This window comes from Chelmon rostratus, chromosome 23, assembly GCF_017976325.1.
Source record: "Chelmon rostratus isolate fCheRos1 chromosome 23, fCheRos1.pri, whole genome shotgun sequence".
Taxonomy (NCBI): domain Eukaryota; kingdom Metazoa; phylum Chordata; class Actinopteri; order Chaetodontiformes; family Chaetodontidae; genus Chelmon; species Chelmon rostratus.
Genome location: NC_055680.1, coordinates 10,167,928 through 10,190,937, shown reverse-complemented (window position 1 = coordinate 10,190,937; position 23,010 = coordinate 10,167,928). Strand labels below are relative to the sequence as shown.

The following is a 23,010-nucleotide window of genomic DNA, read 5'->3' as shown; positions in this document are numbered from 1 at the left end:
GGCAACGCTAGCAAGAACAAGACTGCCAGCGGGATTTTAAAATTATAAATTCATATACACAGTTTATCTTTAATGCACCGACTGCATGAACATAAGCTAGAAAATAAATTAGAGCTGATAAAGGGGACACAAATAAACTCGGGCACCAAAGAGCCTCACATCCAGCTTGCTCACCTCTCCCTCTGTGGACTCCAGCTGAAGGTCCTTTCGCCCGCTGACCTTCAGCAGCCCCTTGGCAGCGCTCACCTCCACCCCTCTGGGAGCCTCCATGGTCAGGGTCCGTGTTGGAGACTCCAGCCTGAACAAAGGCTCAGATTCAGCACGCGGACTCATCGATTCTGTTTATACTTTCAGCATGTTTGCATTATTACAACTTTGCCTTTCAGTATGATTTAATAGCGGAGGATACAAGTTGCATTCAAGGTTAAATCGATTGTTGCTCACTTCATAGCTTATGACCATCCCTGTGTAATTACTTGTTCAGGGCAGGATGATGGAATCCAATTGCATTGTTTCACAACAGACCTAAGGCAGAGAGGCGTTTCAAAACCGACTCGAAACATCTCACACTGCAAAAAAACAAGCCATCTCAGTCACATTTCTCGCTGCATCCATGTATTTTGTGTGTTAGCTGCACCGCCGATTTCTCCACCTGTGGAATACTGAAGCTGCAGTTCATCTTTAAGCAGCTCTTCACATTATTCTAATCCAGTATGGTTCCTAAAGAGCCCGTAATTGTATCAGCTGATTTTGACCTTCAGCAACACTGAGGCTAATGCAATTTGCATTTTCTTCCCGTGGACTATTTGTTTACACGGGGAAAGATAAGTGCGAGAGCCAATCAATGTGGAATTTGTTTTCATAACTCATAACCGTTTCAAATTGATTTTCCCCCCACCCTCCCCCATCTTCCCCAAATCTGTTTTCAATGAATTTTAAATGGAAGACTTTAAGGAGCCGTCTTGAAATCGCTTAAATCTCCATACCCTCTGAAAGTGACACATTTCGGATTATGCGCTATTGGAATAAGGGGGGGGCAAATGAATTTCATTTGCATTTGAAAAGCCTCTTGACTCTAAATCAGCTTGCAGGAGATACATTTTGGAGAGGATCTGTGAAATGTGCCTTTGACCTGGGACTGTTTCTACCACAGACCTGTAGAAACAGAGACGTCTCCTCGTTTTCTTTTTTCTCTCTATGAAAAGCTGCTCAGACTAACAGCAGATACGCCCTGAATATGTTCAACTTTTAGCTCCATTCACACTTTTTAGTTTGTTTTTTAGAGTAAATGTGATCATTATTGTGGTTAGGTGACAAAAAGTTACTGTAAAAAAATAAACTGCAAAGAGTGTGTTTAACTTCTGACAGAAAAAAAGTGGGAAGAGGTGCCAATCAGGGTCAGCTCTACATCTTCATGAGCCGGATCGTCAAAGTTAATTCAGTTTAAGGTCCTGCAGAGGGTTCACTTCACAACAGCTGGGCGTAGTGGGTTGTTTCCAGGTACAGATGACAGCTGTGATAGACGTGGTGGATCATACATGTAGATCTTTGATAGCCATCTTTGGGCTCTGATGTTGTTTTAGCCTCTTTAGCCCAGAGATGTCTCCTGTTACAGTGGAAAAGCTCAAATCCACCCTCTACAACAGGCATGGGCAAACTATGGCCCGAGGGCCATATGCGGCCCGTTACAAAATTTAATCCGGCCCGCGGAACTTGAACAAATTATATCAATAAACCTTGTTAATGTTTTATTTTCCCTGCAATTCTGGCTTTTTCCCAATAGATGGCGCACTCTAGATACATTGAGCTTTGTTGAGGTGAAGCGTATTACTCCACGTTTGCGCTTTACTCTTCGACCCTCAGCCCTTCTGTAAAGATGAGCGGAGCTAAGAATGTCCAGTTTTTAATAAGGAGTGGACAACTAAATATTTTTGACTGAACACCGATCAGGCGGTGTTTAAAGACGATGATACAGCAAGAAAACTGACTCCAGACTTTGATGCGCTGGATAAAAAGGGAGACCAACAACACTGTTCCCACTGAAATTAAAAGTACGTTTCTCCGTTGTGTTATGTAAAAAATGCATTTGAAACTAATTTGTTCTGTCTGTTAAGGGATGCACATATGTGGTGCTCAGGTGCACGTACGTTCTCAAAACCAAGTGCGCAAATGCAGCGCGATCAAATATAACGCGCTCCACATACTGGCGCTGTCACTGTTCCGTCCTCGCGCTGCTCGTTGTTGAGTTTTAGCTTTAGGGATGATTGAATAGAAGGAGAGGACAGTAGACCTGCATCTCCTACCATTTTTTAAATGAAGACAGTCAGGAGGAGACTGATGATGATAATATCCTTAAGGATAACACAACTTTCAGTGCTTTAAAATAATAAAAAGAGTCATTTCAATAAATCTTCAGTTCTGTGGGACTTCAAAGACAGATATTTAGTTGAAATGCTTTTGTTCATTTTCAGTTGAAATTAAATTACATGTTTTCTACATATCTCATGATATTTTATTTTCTCTTATGAGGTGGATTACCAAAACACTCCATCCATCTGCTCCTGGTCCGGCCCCCCAGTCAAATTTTAGAACCCTTTGTGGCCCACAAGTGAAAAAGTTTGCCCACCCCTGCTCTACAACATCCAACATGTTTAATATCTGGAAATATTCCTTAAGAGCTTCATCTGCCAGCTTCCACAAAACATGGCAGCCTGTTATTCCTGAGGGTTTGGGAGGGGGTTGGAGGAAGGTGTTGTTTTATTTCTTTGTTTTAACAAGGCAAAAAAAAAAAGTGGAGAAACAATTTTGGAGCACAGGTTTGTAGTTTGTATTTGATATTTGTAGAAAACTGCTTTTCAATAAAAAATATATGACAAAAAAATAGATTTAACTTTATTATTTAAAGCATCCTCAGCCCATCTCCCGTAGCAACACAACACACCATACCATACTTCTGCTGAAACCCAGCCGCTCATTAACGAGCCAAAAGAATCTGAGGGCTCCTCGACTTCGCATGTTTCAATAATTATTTCCCAGGCATCCGCTGATTATCCACGGCTCGACTAGACGAGTCATTAAAAGGCCCGTTTAAGAAACCCTGCGCTGAGCTGTGTAGCAAGAAGCTGGTGATATGTGATGTGTGTGTGATATTTTCACTCGGTTCTGTCGTCAACCGCTGCGCGCGCACACACACACGCACACTCACTCACACACACACACACACACACACACACACACACACACACACACACACAGTTCGGCCAATTCTGCCAGAAGACAAAGTGCTCAATTTTCAAGAGTGCTTGTTTCAGACACAGTCCAAAATAAAGCATTAAATGAATTAAATTAAAAATGTCTTTTGGGTTTTACAACCATCTCAGACCGCGTCCATTTTCATGTACAGAAAGCTTATGGGTGAGTTTCTGAGGCTCCGACAGCAGTTTGAAGCCCAATTTCAACTTAATGCTGACTGGCAAACATTACAATTAAGGTTAATGTTAAATTAATACAAGCCTGGACGCTGTGTAAAACATAAAGAAAACAGAATGTGATCATTTGTTCAACCTTTCTGACATTTACTCCACTGAAAACAAGTTGGGACAGGAGCAACAACAGACTGGGAGAGTTGTGGAACGCTCCAAAAACACCTGTTTGGATCGTTCCACAGGTAAACGGGTTGATTGGTAACAGGTGATAGTATCATGATTGGGTATGAGAGGAGCCTCCTGGAAAGGCTCAGTCATTCACGAGCAAGGATGGAGCGAGGTTCACCACTTTGTGAACACATGACTGGATAAAGGATGTGACTGCATGGGCTCAGGAACAAACTGGTAAACACAGTTCGTTTGTAAGTGATCCCAGTCCCAGTTATTTGGAATCAGGGTTGTGAATAAAATTTGACTAAAACATGAACGTCACGTTATCAACTGCTGTTTCCTAGCTCAAGAATGAACCTTGAACCACATATTTTAAGCCAAAATGGAGAAGAAGTCCTTAAAAGTGCTCAGAAAAAATTTGAACATATGACAACTGGACAAACTCCACCTACTGATAAATATCTGGTGCTTTGACTGAAAGCTCCTGAACGCTCCAGAGCAACAAACTCTGAACCTCAGCACAAATGCAGATGTAGGATGCTCTGTCCCACTTCCTGTAATATTCCAAAACAATGTCCTGTGGTGTGAATAATGAGAAAAGACGAAATGTTCTCAGACTGAATTGGGAGATGAAGCTCCTTCATATGTAACATATCTCCTTTATATCTGTTGAACTGCGTGATTTCCACCAGTCAGATTTGATAAACTATTGATGATTAATTGTAATAATAATTGATACTACATAAAAAAAAAATGGAGACAGGACCAAGCAGCTTCTTCTACCCAGAATACTTCAGGGTTTCGGGCTCCATCCAGAACACTGATATGTAAAGCCCTCACTGTAGATAACCTACGTGGTATTTGCAGGCGTATCGGCCGCTGACAACAGGCTCTACTGTTCTGTGGGAAATCTGACCAGCTTTTCTCTCTGCGCTCAGGATGACCTTTACAGCCGCGGAAAGGTCACCGTATCGCACAGCCGTACAGGACTAAATGTGCTGATGGCCGTCGCTGAAGTCATAGCGGATGAGGCTCGTTTAAATACTGCGTATCTACCCTGGTAGCTGAGGGGATTCCACAGGTGAAAGTCAAGTTTATCTTAATATGTCACTATCACAGCAGCAATAGGGGGACCACAGTATAGAAAGTATCTCAAAATCCAGAGCCTGAATAAAACCACCTCATCCAGCGCAGAAGCTTGCTCCATAATGAAAATAATGAGCCTCAGGCCTTCACACTCGGCTTTGCAGTTCTCCAACATCATTCAAAATGAACAAGCTGCAATTTTTTACCTTTACGTTTATTCTGTTTTATTCAATTTTTGCTAATTTTCATCTCATTTTTCACTAAAAACCCTGTTTTAAGTCTTTTTACACTACCTTGCCTATCCTTTATATCTTAATGCTTTGTTTATGCACGTTAAATTGCTCAAAAAGTGCTATTCAAATAAACTTGCCTTGGCTTGATCAAGTGCAGGTATATAGTGGTTAGCATTCTTGTGGTTCTCGGTTGAGCGCGTTTGAAAAAATACAAGCCTGTTTGACTCCCGATGGAGGGACAGTTCAGACTTTTGTAGTGGGGTTGCATGAAGAACTTCTCCACAGTCAGTGTCGTACCTGCAGGAGCTGACACGCCTCTAGTTTGGAGAAGCAGCATGTATTTTAGGTTCGACTTTTCTGATATTTTATACACAACACAATTGGAGAAAGTGGTCCACAGGTTAATCAGTAATGAAATATCTGAGAGAGCACACTGTTACCACCATTGATTTTGGTGGCAATTTTAACCCCTTAACACCGATTGTCGCGAATTCGCATCATACCGCTTTATCGCACATGCATTCCTCTAATGCCGGTTTGTGCATATTCAACACCTATAGGAATCTTTTGCAAGCACTGGTTTCTCGTCGGACCGATCAAAGTGAAAACTACATGGTTGTAAGCCAATTTTGCTGAAATTTGATGAAATAAATTAATTTTGAATGGCTTTTTGATGCACATTTATGAATTTTGAAAAAAAGTATTTTTATTGCATTTAAGCATTAACGCCTGTTGTTGCTAATTTGCATCATACCTAACTTTATATCTATTTGTCATGTCGCATCGGATTTGTTAATGTGTTTTGTTCACGAGTGTCATGTCTTGTCTTGCACTTCCTGTTTTATTGTGAAACCTAACTCTCCTCTCGTTTCAGGCCCTTGCCTTCCCAGTGTGTTTCCCCGCCTGTCTGATTGTCTACCCCGCCCTGATTGTCTCCACCTGTTCCTCGTTACCTCGTGTATATATAGTCTGCGTCTCCCTTTGTCCTGTGCCAGATTGACTCGTGCCTTGTCCTGTACTTGCCTTGCTATCTAGTGTTCCATGATCCTTGTCTTCTGTGTCCCTGTAAGTCTAGTTATTAGCCTAGTGCACCTTTTGTTTGCTACTTTGTTATCTAGCCTCTTGATTAGTCCAATCTTGAATCGTTTGTTTGCTACTTTGTTATCTAGCTTTTGTGATTAGTCCAGCTTTGCCTCTTTTGTTTGATACTTTGTCATTGAGCCATTTTCAGCCGTAGATATTTTGTTCCATACCTAGTCTAGTTATCCTTAGCGTTTTCAGTTGTACTTTGTTACATTACCTTGTTTGCATTTTGTCATTTATCCTGAGCGCTTTGAGTTAATAAATTTTCCTTCTTTTGAAACTTCGCTGAGTTGCCTGTGGTCTGCATTTTGAGTCATAAAACCTTGTGTCTCCGGGCTTGTCACTATTGTATGTGCTACAGAAAAAAATAACAAACTCCTCTTACTTTAGGATCAATTTGAAAGCAAAAACACAGAATTAATTTTTTAATATAATTCTAAATAAATTCAGGTGTCAAGGGGTTAATTATGTGCTGCAGTTTCTATACGGTTTGAAGCTTGTGCAGCAATGATAGATGTTGTTTACTTACACTGACACAACTTAAGAGCAGTCATCCCCAATGTATCTGCATGCAATGTTCTCTGCTGTCCAAAAGGCCAAAAGACATCACAATAGCAAAGAACCACCATATTTCTTTGGTGCAGTCAAATCTAGAAAAAAAAAAAAAACATATATATATACTCCTGCTGCACTACAACTCAATCCCAGCAAATTGGTCGGAGAAAAGTCTGACCAGAGCTAAGTGGCACCAAGAAGAGTTGTTCTGTTCTGCCTTTATCTTCTTAATGAACCTGTCACTCTCGTGTGGACACAGCTACCGCTGCTGAGACGGTCCTGAAAGCTGCTCGGATCAGCTGGAGAGGAGGACGTGGCTGGAAGCGCTGCAAGCAGACTTTAAACCTGAGGAGGAGGAGAGCTCTAGTAGCAGGAGGTTGTGGAGGAAATCAGACGAAAAGCTGTTTTCCTGCCGTCTGATGCCGGGCCTGGAAAATGTAGCATGTGATGTCTGCACGGTAAGAGAGCCTTCAAATCCTGTCTGGTCTGCCGTTGCTTCTTAATGTCAGACTTGTCTCACTTCAGATTCCCGTGTGCTTTTTAAGCAGCGGTTTTATTTAGCGTGCAAAACAAAAAAAAACAAAACAGCGTGTTCTTGACACGAGTGAGACCTGGAGATTTTTCGTCATGTTGATCAGACGTCCGTGCACCATCTGTCCTCCATGCATGTCAGGAGAATAGACTCTGAATGCGAACAAACGAGATGACACAAGCATCACAGTGAAATGTTCAGTGACGCTACGCTGCAGCTTTAGTAATAGATTTGGGGAAGATGGGGGGGGAGTAATTTTTATCACGCAGCTTCCCTGCCTGTTCAGATGGATTTGGGACACGTGCATCAGGAATCAGAGCACCATCCTCCAGAGTCAGATATAAAATGATCCGATTATGTAATTGACTGAAATATTTTCATATTTAGGCCTGTAATTTCTGGTTGGAAGCTGCTGCTATTATCAAGCTGAGTGGGCAGCCAGCTGGGGAGTCAAAACACGAATCCTCAGAGCCAAATTTCCTGCAATTAACTATCTCGATTTCTGTCCTCAACTCTGAGCCCCGGTGGGTATTTTGAGGGTGAAACTGAACTCCAGAGGTGAGTTTCAGGTGAAGGAGCTGATCAGAGCCTGACAAGAGCTACGACTAAAAGGTAATGAAGCCGTGAGCAGAGAGCAGGAAATGACAAACTGACACGTCTCCTCTGCGGGACTATATGCACTTCATAACTGCACCGCCCTTGTTTTAGAGACCTCAACATCAAGGCCTCCATCCCTGATAGCTCCTCAGCATGAGTGCAATTATTCACAAGTCACCAAACACAAACAGGTTCCCTGGTTTTGGGGTGCACAGTTGACAGAGAGGATGGACCGAGGAGCACATAAAAGGAACAACAAAGTGAAATACGAGAGGCAGGGGACCAGAACAGCTGACGGACTGTAAATCAGTCATGCTACTCAACCTTGCACTACTGTCTTTGCATCATAAGATACACACTTCACTCGCATATATGATGAGTTGATTGACTGATCAACAGAAAGTAAAAGATTCTGGTGTTTTACACTGTCTGGATGAATGATGGAGATAATTTCACACACTTCTTGCTACAACGCTGCAGGCACAAGAAACTTCACCCGTCACACGATGGTGACAAACATTTTTTTCAAGGGAAATGTTTGTATTTACTTATTAATGGCTTAACTTTTCTGTAACACTTCATATTAAGGTACACATGTTCACCATTAACTAGCTGCTTTTTAGTATGCATATTAGCAGCATGTTGGCTTTTTATTAGTCATTCTAAAGCTCTTATTAATGCCTTATGCTGGGATCAGACTACATGAACCTAGCCCAATTTTGAATTTGACAAATTACCAGCATTGTGACCAATTATGAAGGACAGTCGTGCGTCTTTAGCGGAGTCTGACATGCTAAACGACCTGCTGTACAGCATCACCTTGGCAAAAATTTAGCATGTCAGAATTTTCTTTGTCTTCACATGCCTAGTGTGACATGTCCCATGACATGTTCCTGAGGGTTTACCAATCAGGTGTTTTCTCCAGAGTGTAGTCAGATAACAAACATGGCGAAAAGGAGGAGGAGGGATGCTGAGGTTGCTGCTATCAGGTGGGCCAATGAAACAGAAGGAAAGTCCTCTCCGTGCCACTCAGGAGCACATCCACAGGTGGTTTTTCTTTCTTTCTTTTTTATTTCACTATACAAGACCGCCAGCATCACACAACGCTTCTGTCAGTTTGATTGACAGTTGCTTCACCCGCCTCCCCGCTGACATCTGAACTCATGTGTGATCGTGAATTAAGACGTTCCGTGACTGGTCGAGGTCGCACGTGTTGTCTTGCCAGTCACCCGACCGAGACACAGCAAGAGTTTCTGGAAGTGCGATCGTTAGATCTGACACGGTGACCATCGTCAAAAAGACAAAAATATCATGCAGTCTGATCCCGGCATTATTGTGCATGACCATACTCGACAACTACTAGGACATTAACTAAGAGTTTTCTCCCGATAACCTCCTAATTACTGCATTTTGATAATAAGTAAGGAGGCTGTTACACAAATTATGATCTTAATGACTCTAACCCCCAGAGTAGGGTTTTATAATGACTAATAATTATTATTATTTATTTCTATTTTCTTTTTGTCTCAATACACCTCAAAATTCATAATGTTTGCATAGCACCTTTTGTTTTTCATACTGTATGCTCATAATGTATCTCATATTCTAATACTGTAAATTCACTAATCTATATGATGCGTCTGTGTTCATCTACTGCGGTGACATCTATGTAAATATCTCTGGAAAGGATCAATACAGCTGATCCTTTCTTATATATAATGCAGACACAGCAAGAGTGTGTGTCTTGCTTTAATTCACATAATATTATCGACAAAGTGCAAAAGAAAGAAAGTGAAATATGTAATTAAAGGCCGATGGAATTATTACACTCAGAACACTCAACTATTCAGAAGCAGCACGATGGTGACAAATGAAGACAAACTTGAGTGCGAGTGTACACAGAAAAAGCTCTCAGGGAGAAGAACAGGTGCTTCAAAGAGAAGGAGGATCTCAGGTGGGTTTGTTTGATTTCGTCCCTGATTGCCGTTGGCTTGCAGAGAAATGAAACACATCACAAACAGACTGATATTTCCTTCAAGAGGAAAAGGGGGGCGACGTGGACGCCAGCCAAGCGGTGTCTGCATCATCTGAGCTTTACGAACAGGTGGCACAGGAGGGTTTAACTTTCAGGGTGGTGGAGGGGTGGCTGAAATGTCCCAGAGCCACTTAGGTAAACAGTGCAAAATAAGATGCCGCTTTTAACGCAGATGTTGAGTTTCAGAAGAAACCTCAATGTTTGCTTCACAGCAGTCATACGTGTGATGTGGCAAATTAGTAAAATAATGAGTGCATTTGTGAGATGGCACGGGTGTGTCAGTGTCTAACAAATTTTTATTCAAGCAGGACTCGGCCTTTTCTAAAACTGTCACCCGAATTGCACAGCGTGATGTCAGCGTGTCAGATGATGAATTAGATTAACACACATGTAATCAATCAACAGGCTGTTCCGGCTCATAATTTATCGTCTGGCTTTATAATGAAAAAGTGTCTGCTTTGGCACCGTCAAAAGGAAGCAGTGCAGGCGGAGTGAGACGTCACAGATGGTGCTGATTTTCTGCTCCATGATGGTGGCTGGGCCTTTATCTCCAATCATATTAAGTAAGGATGTGGGCTTATCTCCTGGCAGAAGAACTGGATCGCACGACGACTGTCTGTTTCAGAAAGTTGAAGAAATGCTCGGACGCAGCGCCCCCTACTCAGAAAGCTGTGTGGGGGTTTCAGAAGGCGTTCGATCACCAGATAAGCAGTTCTGAAGAAGCACACAAGCAGCTTTATGCTTATTTTTACAAACTTTCCGCTAATATTTTCTTCTATTCCTGTGAATCACTCTAAAAGTGATCCGAACAAAGCGAGAGAAATCACTCTTCAGTTGAACCGATCACAACCTCAAACTGGTGACGACGGGTTGAAAAAGAAGACTTCAGTTCTTCTTTTTAATGGTTCACAAACCAAAAGTGCAGCAAAAGCACAACGATTCAATTGTCAGCGGCTGTAATAACACTCTCCAACGGATGAATGTAGCTCGTCTCAAAACTCTGGTCTGAAATTGGATATGACATCAGCTTTGGAAGAAAAAATAATACTGAATACAACTTTTGTTCAACACAGACAGGATGACTGTAAAAGAGCTGTGTGCCATTGTGTGTTTTTGGTGTTTTGTGTGGACTTTAAAGGCCCCGAAAACCTATTTTCTCAATTTGTTGCTTACTACAAGTGATGGGGTCCATATAAAAGAACAATATTCTGCCAAATACAATTATTTCTCTCAGCTTTAACTTTGATTATAGCTCATGTGGTCAACACTTAATCTTACAGAGAAATATTTGCGGTCTTTAAACCTGAGCCTGCTTTACTTTTACCCCTTTATCTCTGACTTTATCTTGCAATAAGACAAATGATATAAAAAAATTAAAATCATAACTTTGCAGACCGTGTGCTACTGGTGATAGAAATGAGCGATGAGATGCAGGCTTCCATTTAAACTGGACACACTTTCATTGCAAAGCTTGAAAAGTTTATTTCTAAGAATCTAGATTACACAAAAACTTTACACCACTCTGACAACTAGTCTGTATATGAACACAACCCGCACAAGTTTCTGTAAAAGCTGCATGACGGCAATTAAAAAGTGAAAAACTTTACGAAACAATATTGAACAGGTTTGCAAGTGCGATGCCGCTGCAGAAATGGCGACTTGTTTACTTTGCCTACAGCCAAATGAGTCCATAAACAGATGCTAAGAATGAAAAAACAACAACATAATAACAAAAATGTTGCCAGGCTTGAATTCGTGTTATTAATGGCCTACGGGATTTCTCTCTTTTGCTTTTTTAATGCTACTGTACGAGTAAATCTAAAAAGTCTTTGACATGGTGTTTGGAAAATAAATTGGGTTTAGATAAAAGGAGCGTTTATTTAAAGTCCTGACAGTACAGTTCGTACATCTGCCTGCTTGGAAATATTTCAGTGAAGGGAGCCAGTCATTTTGAAGGCGCCTGAGGAAATGATGGATTTTTGAAAACGCAATACATTTTTAAATTAAACCACACAAAACAGAATCAAACTTTGACAATGCGCGGATCAAACATCTTTGATCAAATATGCATTTAAATAGAGGAAAAGCTCAATCCTGCTGAAGCTAACATGTGGAGCTTTTTGAGTTTTAACCGTCTCCCGTCGCTTGCCTCTCGTTAAGATTTTGACCACATTGCAGATGGTCACCCCTGAGCTGAGCCTGTGTGTGTGAGAGGCCTGTGTGTGTGTGTGAGAGGCCTGTGTGTGTGTGTGTGTGTGTATACATGTGCTTGCTTTAAAGTGAACCTCATCAGCATTCCTCTCACTCTGGAGGAATTAGATGCCAGAACACTGCTTTTTCTGCCAACTTTGATCCCAGCACTCCCTTCAGGACCAGTAAGGTGGACAACAAACCAAACTCGTTATAGCTCGTTAATGGACCGACACAGGGCTCGGCGCCTCAGGCGGAGTGCAGTGGGGATCACATGCACGGGCGTGTACGAGTCTAATAAGCATCTCAACCTTACCCACTTTCTCCACGCTCTGTCGACGCTTTAATCAATTCCGGACCGCTATAGAGAATAACCAACAAATTAGCTCACCCATCAGCTGTGAAATTAATATAATGGTCAAATCGAGTTTTAAATTTGTGTGATAACGAGCCAACCAGTAGATGCTTGAGTTTACAGGATGTTGCTTGAGAATAATGATACTGGTGAATAATGGTTCCTGCCACGGGTTTCTCTCTTTTCTTTTTTTTTTTTCTCGCAGCACAGACTTTGAAATGCCATGGAACATTTATCATCATCATTTAAAGATCTTCATTTTAATTGAACAGGATATGAACATGTGAGATTAACTTTTAATGAATTTCTGTAAAGTCAATTAATACGAACTTACTTAAGGTCTTCAGAAGCCCTCGCCTGGATCAGGGGAGTTTCAACTGAATGTCCAAACACGGCGCCTTCCGAGCCTAGCAAAAAAAACATAAACAGACTTTTATATTTCATTAAGTTACAGCCAACATAATGAATCAATACTGACCCAAATGTGTCTGTAGCACTGAGTCTTAGGCTGCTTAACAGCTAACCTGTAAGCTTCAGATCAAATAAACCCGTCTGGGCCTCTGGTTTGGAGCGTTCATGTCCGACTCTTTTGCAGCGACCACAAAGTTATCCTCGCTGTATTATTACAGATCACCTCTTTTTGTCCTGTTTCCTGTTTGTCAATATTAATAATGCTCCTAAGCAGTTTCTTTCTGAGCTCTTTGTGACACCACAAATCATTAATATTCACATAAGGTGCAGGAAGGTGCAGCAAAACCTGCTGGAGTTTTATTTCATCCAAACCAAAGTGAAAAATGATCCAGTGTTGATCCACTGACTTATTACAAAAGGAACCAAGAGGTGTAACCATGAAGTTTTATGCACTGACAGTCCAGCAGGTAGGACACTTAACATGCCGATGCACATACAGGTCACCATGGTTACCAAATGATCTTGATTGCTTTCTTGTAAAGGATACAACATGTTTCAAAAAATGTGATTCTGAACGAAAATACTGAAGCTAGTAAAAATATATTTAATTCGAATGTTAATAGTTATTTTCATCACTATTGTCATGATCCGTGCTTGCCACGTCTGTTTTATGTTGAAGATTGTCCTTTTGTGTTATCATAGTCTGTTTTTGTCACGTCCTGTTTTATTTTGAAGGTTCATGTCATGTTTTTTTGTCGGCTTTACTTCCTGTGTCTTCCCGCCTTTGTGATTGTCTGACCTGTTTCACCTGTGTGTCATTAGTTGTCCTCCCTTGTCTATTTAAGTCCGTGTCTTCCCCCCAGTCTTTGTCAGGTCGTTGTCTACGTTACCCTTCGTTGTTTGTGAAACCTTGCCTTTGCCCATGCCCTAGAGAGTGTTTTTCCATGTGTTTCATGTCAAGTGTTTGTCCACCGTGTTCTTGTGTAGTCCATGTTCCCGAGCCTTGCCACAGTTCCTGTGAGTTTGCTTCTTGTCTTGTTTTTGTCTTTATCCACGCCACAGCCTATGTCAGTGTGTTTTTAGTGTGTCTTTGTCTCTAGCCATGCCACAGTCCATGTAAGTGTAATTCTAGACATGTGACTTTGTCAAGCCACGTTTCTTGTTAGTGTTTTTCAAGTGTTGTCTTTGTCTATAAGTCATGCCACGTTCCATGTGTTTGTTCAATGTTTCCGTCTTATCCTTGTTTACCCTTGTGAGTGTTGTTTCATAGTTCCCATAGTTTTGGTTTTTGGTTTTCCCCTTGTTAAATAAATTTGTTAATTTGAACCAGCACCACCTCGTGTCTGCATCTGGGTTCAACCCATAGTTCCCTGACAACTATTAACATGTTTACAAGTGTGTTGGTGTGTTCAGGGACCTTTCCTCTATCAGCGTGCGCTGGTGAATCCGCCACAGAACTGAAGTTTTCACATCATGCTAAACAAACTGAACCGTTCAGGCAAACTTTCTTGAACCAAACCAATAGGTGTTGGTGTGAGAGTCTTCTAACGATGATCTGAAACTTACACTGGATTTCATTTGTGCAAAAGCTCTTATTCAGTATTTAACGTTTGAGAAGTTTCACTTATGTTCACTTAAACAGAAGTTTTGTAGAAAGTGACGATTAAAGCTCTAAGTAAAATATGAAATCCCAGCGTTGACGTTACTGTTTGTTCATTTGGGACAGATTCTCATTAGAAGTTGAGAGTACGGCACATCTTACCTGTAACGGTGAACTTCTCGGTTGTCATGATGACCTCGTCCTCATTTGCGGTGAACAGCAGCCTGCCTCCATCTTTACTCCGTACCTCCAGCCTCTGACACTGGGCCTCCACAGCCTCAGGTCCTGCACAGAGAGACGTCCAGTTTGAAGCTTCTGGCTTCCAGCAAAAAAAACTCCTATAAACACTGCTGATTGCACTCAGGCGACCAGCTGGAAATAAAACAGCAAGATTCTGAGAATTGAACCTATTTGTATTTGTTTACCTCTACTGCGCCGTTCAATATTTTATGAACATTTCCAGGACCAAAACATATATTTTAGTTTGATAATTAAAAAGGATTAAAGAATAGATTTCCACCTGAAAAGTTTTATTAGTCTGCAATGCTAATGCTGCGCTGCTGTTCTCTTTGTAAATGGTGCTGTCAAGTAAAGGTTGCCTCGTGTTTTTCTGGCCTTGCAAATCAGCCTTGGGAAACGAAGTTTGGGTAAGACTATTAGCAGTCTGAAACACTGTGTAGAGTGCTTGCTCTGCAAATGAAAGGCGCCTAACAAAGTTGGATCAGCTTTTACAATGGATGGAGACAAATCAGTAATCTGTTCCGCTGGTGAGGAATATTAATTCCGGTTCTCCAGTCTTTGGTGTTTTTCCAGATGTGCATGCAGAAACTTTTAAGTCTCGCCTTCTTGTGATCTCTTCCATTAATCCACGGGCTGCGACAGCTGGGGAATTTAATTATTCTCGCCAAGTTTCATCTCATTTCAGATAAAATGCACTTTCTACAAAAGCAGGCTCTAATTTTCGCAGGAAGGTCAGCCGTGACCATAAAGTGTCATATAGCCAGTCTTGTCAAATCAGCGTCAACTCTCAACTTATGTTGGCTAAGATCAATAGCTATTAATGTTAATAAGGAGGTCATTTGCTCTCCAGTGGTCATTAATCATGTAAATGACTTTGGTAATTTGGACTGACTGATGGTTGAACTTGATGATAATAAGAAGAATCCATTGTCCTTTCAATGAGTGCGTCAAAGGTTAGTGTCTGGAAGAATCTTCAGAGTCTTTCTTGAAGGCACAGAGACGATTAAAGAGAATTTAAATATGAATAGTTGGGCTAATCTTGATTAAAGTCATGAATAAAACAAGATTGATCAGGCAATTTACAGTCAGGACCAGATTAATGTACGATCATGATTTATAAAGAAACAAGTTTAACATTAAGAGGGAAGTAAAGGCTGAACCGAAGTGTAAACAAACATATAACACAGATAATTTAGTGATTCATTTAAGTGACACAAGGTCAAAAAACAGTCATTAACCCATCTACCAACAGGGACGTCACAGTAGGTGTTTCAACAGCTGGCATTTATAATCTCAAATGAAATGGCTTCCAAACGAGTGTGTGCAGCAGTAGCTGGACTCACCCACGGTCAGCTGTCCGGTCAGTTGGCCTTGGTCGTTCCTGGCGTTCAGCGTTACGTTCTTTTCTGATCGCAAGACCAGCAAGCTGTCCTAGGGGAAGCATGAGCGATGAAGGAGAAAGACAGAGAGAGGGAGGAAGACAGAAGAAGAAAGAAATATGTCAGGATCTTAAATCTTATATTTGGATCATTTAGCAGGAGAAGTGAGCTGTCTTATTTTTCTTTGCCATGATGCCACTGGCTTATTTAAAGTAGCTGCGTTTGTACAACTGTTTAAAGCTGCTGTAATCACTTTTTATAATAACAACAATAGAGAAGGGGTCGATTCTCGTGGTGACCATAGAGAATAATGACCCGTCTCTGTAGTTCCTCTCAGGAGGAGCACCTTTCAGCTCATTGTTTTTGTTTTTTTTGGCTGAAAGTTTTACTGCTTTGTTTCACTCCCACAGCTAATTTTGCCTCAGGTGGCACATTCTTTCAATGAAGCGCTCAGATAAACCAACTCTTCTGCTACCACCAAACAGCTGACAGACAAAGCTAGCGATTACCTGGTGAACATCGTGGAGTATTTAGCAGCTAATGAGTTAGATAATTGACCTCAGCAGACAGTAGAGACCAAAACAAAGCTTAAAGTAGAGCAAATATTGCACTTATATTGCATATTTTGGGTGGCCAGAAACACCACAAATGACTGCTACCATTCCCTGTGTTTGCTGGATGTGCTACTTGCTTGCTAACATGTTCAGGATTATGAATTTATACAGTGATGATATGTCAAAGTTGCATTTACTGGTTGTTCCGCTGCCCCCAACTGGCCAAAAACACCCCCGAAAAAAATCAATTAATACTAACTGAAGTATAGACAGTTGAGTCAGAAGCTGCTCTGCAAGCTGTGCTGGATGTTTACACCAATCTTACTTTTGGCCTTATGTGTCCTTTGCCTAATCTTAATTCGGGTCATCTGAATGTTTATTGCTTATTAGGAAAGGTGCAATAAACCAGAATTATCCTTTAAATCACCCGTTAAGATAGAAAGTCACTGGCAAATCTCCAAAATCTGTATAACTGCATCAAAAAGACTTCCCAACGAACCTTTCCTAGATATAAACCACTGAATTAAACTACATGCAGACTAAAATGGAACAAATTAAGACCAAATTATTCAAGGATGAGTAATGAAGTGTAGGTCGAGTTTGAGGAGAAAGGGGGTGGCAGGGCGGTTGAGCTGAAAATGTGTATTTTCCATCAGTGACAGGCGTAGGTGTATCCTTTCTTCGCTGCAGACATTTTAACTCTGGACCTCTCTTCTGCTTTCTGCAGCTTCTGCATTTTGCAAGTTTATGGCTGTTTGACATTTGAATGATGGCACACGTGTGTGTCGCTGTGTGCATGCTGAAAAGGCTTACACACCATGCAACGGATTCAGCTCTGTTTTGTAAAATAAAATGAAAACAACTCATGTTTTGAAAGGCTATTGATACTTTCAGGGGTATATTTCCTCCTTCAGATATCCTGATATTATATTGCAGATGACTGTTTTGCAACATGATGACACTGTTATCATATGCAGTAAACTGTTGCAGTATTGTGAGGTACTCAGTAAACCCACCATACTCTAAGGGTTTATAAGTATATGCATTAGTGGGCGGTTTACAGCAGTGTTTGTGAACTATGTCCAGTTGTAACAGAGAAAATGAAGCTGCTGAGAGTCTCGCTTCTTGATATCTCAGCAGCTGAGATGCACATGAGGTGCTTGACCAAATGTGAAATTGTGTCAATGCTTTGTTGTAGATAATATAAGTTTATGAGAGCAACAGAAATACGGTTACAGCTCCATAGTACGAGCAGGTTAGTGGGGACAAAATCAGAATCAGGGATGTGATATTTCCTGAGTTATAACGTTGAATAGTGGCCAGAAAAGTATTTCTGCAGAACATTATGTCGTCACAGTGAAGCCGACCTTTGACCTTTTGGACAGAAAATATCTTCACTTCATTTTATTCTTTGAAAAACTGTGTCATGATTAGTGAATGAATTCATGAGTTCAGGCCAAAAACCTGTTTTGTGAAGTCCCTGTGATCCTGAGCTTTGACCACCAAACTGTACGCCGTTCATCCTTCAGTTCACGTGAACCACCTCAAGCAGAAGCACCTGGTTTTGGAAAATCCTTGAAAATCCTGCAAGGAGAGCTCAACAGCTATTGTGAGCTCTAAACCAAGCAGACAAAATACACTTAGTGGTACTAACTGCTCCACACGTATGCGCTGTACTCTGGTGTAGCTGTAAATATCATGATGCTATTTAGGGCCATATCTGCCACCTTTAATGTGCAATTATGATGCGTTCATACTACAAAGTGTAAATTAATTCATACTTTCTGTGGCACAGATGCTCTCGGTTGCTAACAAGCTGTTAGCTCATAAAGCCGACTTGTTAGCAAACAACTGCCTATTTACACATCCAGCAGATATGGCGCAACATTAGCATTCATCTGAAGTTGTGTCTCGGCCAACTGCAAACCCTTTCACATTACACACTCTTTTGACCCATTGGTTGATATAAAATATTAATTAGCGCAGCTTTAACACGGTTCATAGGAGGGAACATTTGCACCATACACTCCTGTCTCCTGACAGACTGCAGAACATCCTGCATCTCTTTTGAGGAGACAGCATCCTCCATTATGCACTCGTGCCCCTTTTTTCCCTCAAAGGTTAACACTGTTAAGAGTTTGCATTTGTCAGAACAAACGAAAACACTGAACAGATTGATGATCTCCACAAGCACATCCACTGATGGTGCAAATAGCTGTTGATTTGATGACATAAAACATTGAATATATTGTCTTTGTACTGTTTTCAATTAAGCATAAGTTCAAAAAGGATTAGTAAGTTATCACATTCTGTTTTATTTATGTTTCACACAGCGTCTCAACCTTTTTATAACTGGGGTTGTAGTTTCACATTTGAGCTAATAATTATGCCATGATGCAGTCTAATGGGTTTGATTAACTTCATGCTTTCCCGAAAGAGGCGTCAAATTATTGCAGATTATCTCGAGTTTGTGCGGTGTGTAACTTTGGAGAGGTCATTCGGTTCATTTTCATTCCCGGCTTGCTCCTTCCCGATATAAATGCGCATCATGAACGGCTGTTCGCCAGCAAGAACAGCATCATGAAGAAATTTGAGTTCTTGATTTGAAGTATCCCTTTAAAGAGTTTATAGGTCTTAAACTGTTTCCTGAGGGGCCACGACTGAGACGCTGTTGCTCTCCTCCACGCTGCTTTGGGATCACATAAAAGGCTTTTTAGTCACTGCGCCTGTTGAGGAAGGTCAAGTGCAGATCAGAGTGAATGCACATAAATGGAGCCTGTTGTTCAAGGTGCAGCGGGCCCCGTCAGACTGAAAAATTACCATGGCTGCTGTAAGGCAGAGGATGCTTCCCTGCATACAATGAATAACATCACAGCCGAAAGCAAGAGCACGGCGCACCGCTTCGATGAAACAGTTGAAAACAAAGCAACCTCATATGATGGTGCTATCATTGTGTGAGTGTAAAAAAACATGTAGACCTTTAAAGCACAGATAAAGAGCTCAGGGTTTAATCGTAATCCGAAACAAACATTTGCATAAATATATTTAAATTTTAATTATATTTGATTGTTGTGCTCGAAGCCAATTTGCATACTGAGCTGAACAAGTAAATATAATGAAGAAAAAAAGATGTCACAAGTTAAAAAGGTACGCCTATTAAGTCTTAATTTCCTCATTCAAATATCAAATCTAGCAGGCAGGCTCTCAGCATGCGGGGTACAGCCTGTTTTGGAACATGTTTTCAGGCATATTTAATATTTTTCATATTAAAAGGCCCCTGTATTTCAGTGTAATACTGTTAGCCAAATTAAATTGGTTCTAGCAAACTGCGTTTGAAGGATGTTCAGATCTCTGAGGCACTGCTGCTGCTGCTGCTGCTGCTGCAAAAACCTTTGATTTTAAACTGTGAGAGTTAAACAAGTGGATGGCTTTAGCCGTCATCTGCAGACTTGAATCCAGATCTGGTGCTTACGATCGTCTTTGTTTGGCATCACCAGAGCGAGTGAGTGAGAATCAGTGAGGGACAAGTTTCACCCCAATAAAGATGCACCTGCATCTGATGCTATTTATAGATCAGTCAGGGTCCCCGGGGAAAATAACGAGAGCCAACAGTCTGAACAGCAGAGATTTGATAAACTGTATGTGGGCAATGCGATGCCTCATACCACATTGTTTTTCAGACTGAGGCAGACACTTAAATTCAAAGCAAAGATGCAATTTCAGAGTTTTCACTTGACTCCAAATTGCAACAACAGCGTTATACAGAAAGAAAAAAAAAGGTAGAATAACATGAATACAACTGTATAAAGTTAAACATGAAGATAATCACAAGAAGCCAATTCTTACTGGCCATTTATGTCATTACACCTCTGCCTATCTACACCAATACACACACTTGGTGCTCATTGCAGGCTTTATTATAATTTGGATGGATTTTATATAATTTAGGAGGCTTTTATAGGTTTTTTTAATAAAGCGTCTCTGCAGTCTCGTCACAAAAGGATTGAGACTCACACTCACAGAAGTTCTGGTATTTTACTATAGAAATTGAGACCTCAATATGCAGAGATCATTGCTATTCCACATCCCTGAACGTCTGCCTTCATTAATGTCCCCCTACTGTGGGCATCAGTGGGCTTTTACTTTCAAAGGCCAAGGCTGCAGACTAAACACTGGAGGGGCTGATTTTTTTCCCTGAGCACGTTCAAACAAAGAGGAGAAACTAATCATTGAAATCCGCTCCTGTAGTTCTTAACATTAATAAAATACTCAATGATCCATGGTTGGAATTCACTGGAACACAGAAATTTACAAAACACTAAAAGCAGCAAATCTGAGTGGACTGACCCCTCTGCTAAAAATACATCACTGCTGCTCATCAAATCTAATTTGAACTCTGTTGTCCTTAAGCCGCAGCAGATATCATTACCCTAATGCATGTGAGAAACAGAAGATAAATCACTAAACCCACGACTTTTCTCATTGGTGCACTCAAGTGTTTGCAGAGAATCTTCCAGAAATCAAAAGAGTGCATGAGCTCAGGAAGTGAAATATGACTTTTGCAAAAAGAAATGTGGTGTACTGAATAATTTATCTTTCATTCAACTCTTAACCAAAACAGAAGCGTGAGTTCTCTGTTAAAAATGCTCAGATAAAACTCTATATGATCCAAATCTGGAAATTGGAAAACAGAAAACTGAGCAGTAGCAGCGTAGCAACATATCCAGTTGTTAAAGTGCAAATGTTCCACAGCGTCTGAAGCTATCAATTTTACAGTTTGACCAATAAACAGCCATTTCTCCGGCAATGCAAAAAGCTCTCCAGCCACGGCAAAGGCTCATTTGTCTTTGAACGAGCATTACTTGATCCACCCTGCTTGAAGTTTCTGTGGGAGGAAAGTGAAAGGGGGCAAGAAACGCCTGCAAACATTTGGTTTCACAAAACACTTGAAATTTCACCCACCAGAGGAACACGGCATCCATATTTTTCAAGTAGGACACAGATTTCAAGCCTGAAATTACAGCCACTTTGTTGCTTTCAAACAGGGGAATTTTCAAGGAGTCCGACTGATTTCACACGGATGAAATTATACAGTATTGTGGCTCTCACAGGTGTCGTTGTGGGGAAATCACACGCTTGGAATTTCAAGTGTAAACTGGATTTCGAACATTTGATGTTAAGGTGGTCCTGTGGAATCTTTCTCATGGTGCTCGTATTGGCCTCTTCTTGCTGTTCGTGTCATCTGTAGAAGCTGACAGGCGGATGGATGGATGGGCAGACATGCATAGGGGAAGGCCCCAGGGGCAGGAAAAATAATATCCAGAATATTCCATCCATCCATCTGCCTCTCAGATTTGACACACAGCCCAGCACAGGTTTAACTGAAAGCGGCTGCAAAAAGAGACCCACGTTAGTCACACATATTAAAACAGTCGTATTACTGAGTGCCTGCTGTCCAATTTACACTTGAACCTTTGAGCAGTGGTGCCACACAAAGCCCATCATTTCACACGAGAAAGCAACAATGGGGATCTAATTTTTAAGTGTTTGAAATCATCTCTGCACTTGAAATTTCACCTGCCCGCGGCACACTGTTAGCAAATCAAACCGCCTGGGTTCACACACACAGCGGCGCACAGCAGGCAGGAAATGTGAAGCATCAACACTAAAGCACTGGAGCCTGCACTTTGCCACCACGGCGTGGAAAATAGACAAATTATACTGTATAACCTAGCGTATAGTCGGTATGGTACATGGTAGGGTTGTGTGATATAGCACCAACCAAAATATCGCTATAGTATGACAAACTGACACTGGATTGTTGGTCAGATTTGTGGTCATGTTTCATTATTCTCTGATTAGAATAATAAAATCATAATTTTACTTATTTTAGATTGTGTCTCATTCAATTAAAGGTCTTTTTTTGTGTTAAACATTCATCACTGATGCCCGTTGAGGTTTGTCTTATTTTGTTCAATGGAAGAAGAGTCAGTAGAACAACATGGTAACACTTTATGTTATGATGCACATATTCACCATTAGCATGTTGCTAATTAGCTTGCATATTGGTAGCATATTGGCATTGTCATTATAAAGCACTTATAAAGGACTTATTAATGCCTTATTCAGCTGGTTAGGCAGTCAGGGTCAGGAGTTATGGTTACATTATTAGGATTGTAGTACATGCACAACAACAAAAGTAAGGACAATAAGCAGTGATAAGGAGGATATTTAGGAAAAACTTATTATTGGCCGAGTAGTTGTGGAATATGGTAATGCAGAATGATGCATGAATAAGTGCTTATACAGAGCCAAAAACCTACCAATATGCATGCTAATGAGCACACTAGTTAACAAGATTTAAACACAACACTGACATATTCTCACCTTGTAATGTCTGTATGGGCAAACCTGTTAGCAAACAGTCTATTTATTTTGCCAGCACATGTGGAGCAACATCAGCATGCACCTGGAGACATATCTGTGTCTGATCACCTGGCAATTGACAGTCCAATAATCACTCTTTATTTAAGACTGTTTTGGTCTCCACCAAGTCTCGAGGGA

At 41.0% G+C, this 23,010-nt stretch overlaps 1 protein-coding gene across 3 annotated transcripts in view; it reads right to left on the bottom strand.

The window, feature by feature from the left end:
- The window catches only part of LOC121626653 (zeta-sarcoglycan-like), a 39,991-nt gene that overhangs the window by 997 nt on the left and 15,984 nt on the right, over nucleotides 1–23,010 (bottom strand). For 2 of the 3 annotated variants that reach the window (XM_041965277.1, XM_041965278.1), the window contains 4 exons: nucleotides 15,857–15,944; nucleotides 14,436–14,558; nucleotides 12,597–12,669; nucleotides 175–298 (listed from right to left, as the gene is read on the bottom strand). In XM_041965277.1, coding sequence (XP_041821211.1) covers nucleotides 175–298; nucleotides 12,597–12,669; nucleotides 14,436–14,558; nucleotides 15,857–15,944 — 408 coding nt within the window. The remainder of the gene's footprint in view (nucleotides 1–174; nucleotides 299–12,596; nucleotides 12,670–14,435; nucleotides 14,559–15,856; nucleotides 15,945–23,010) is intronic. The other variant, XM_041965279.1, reaches the window with a different exon arrangement.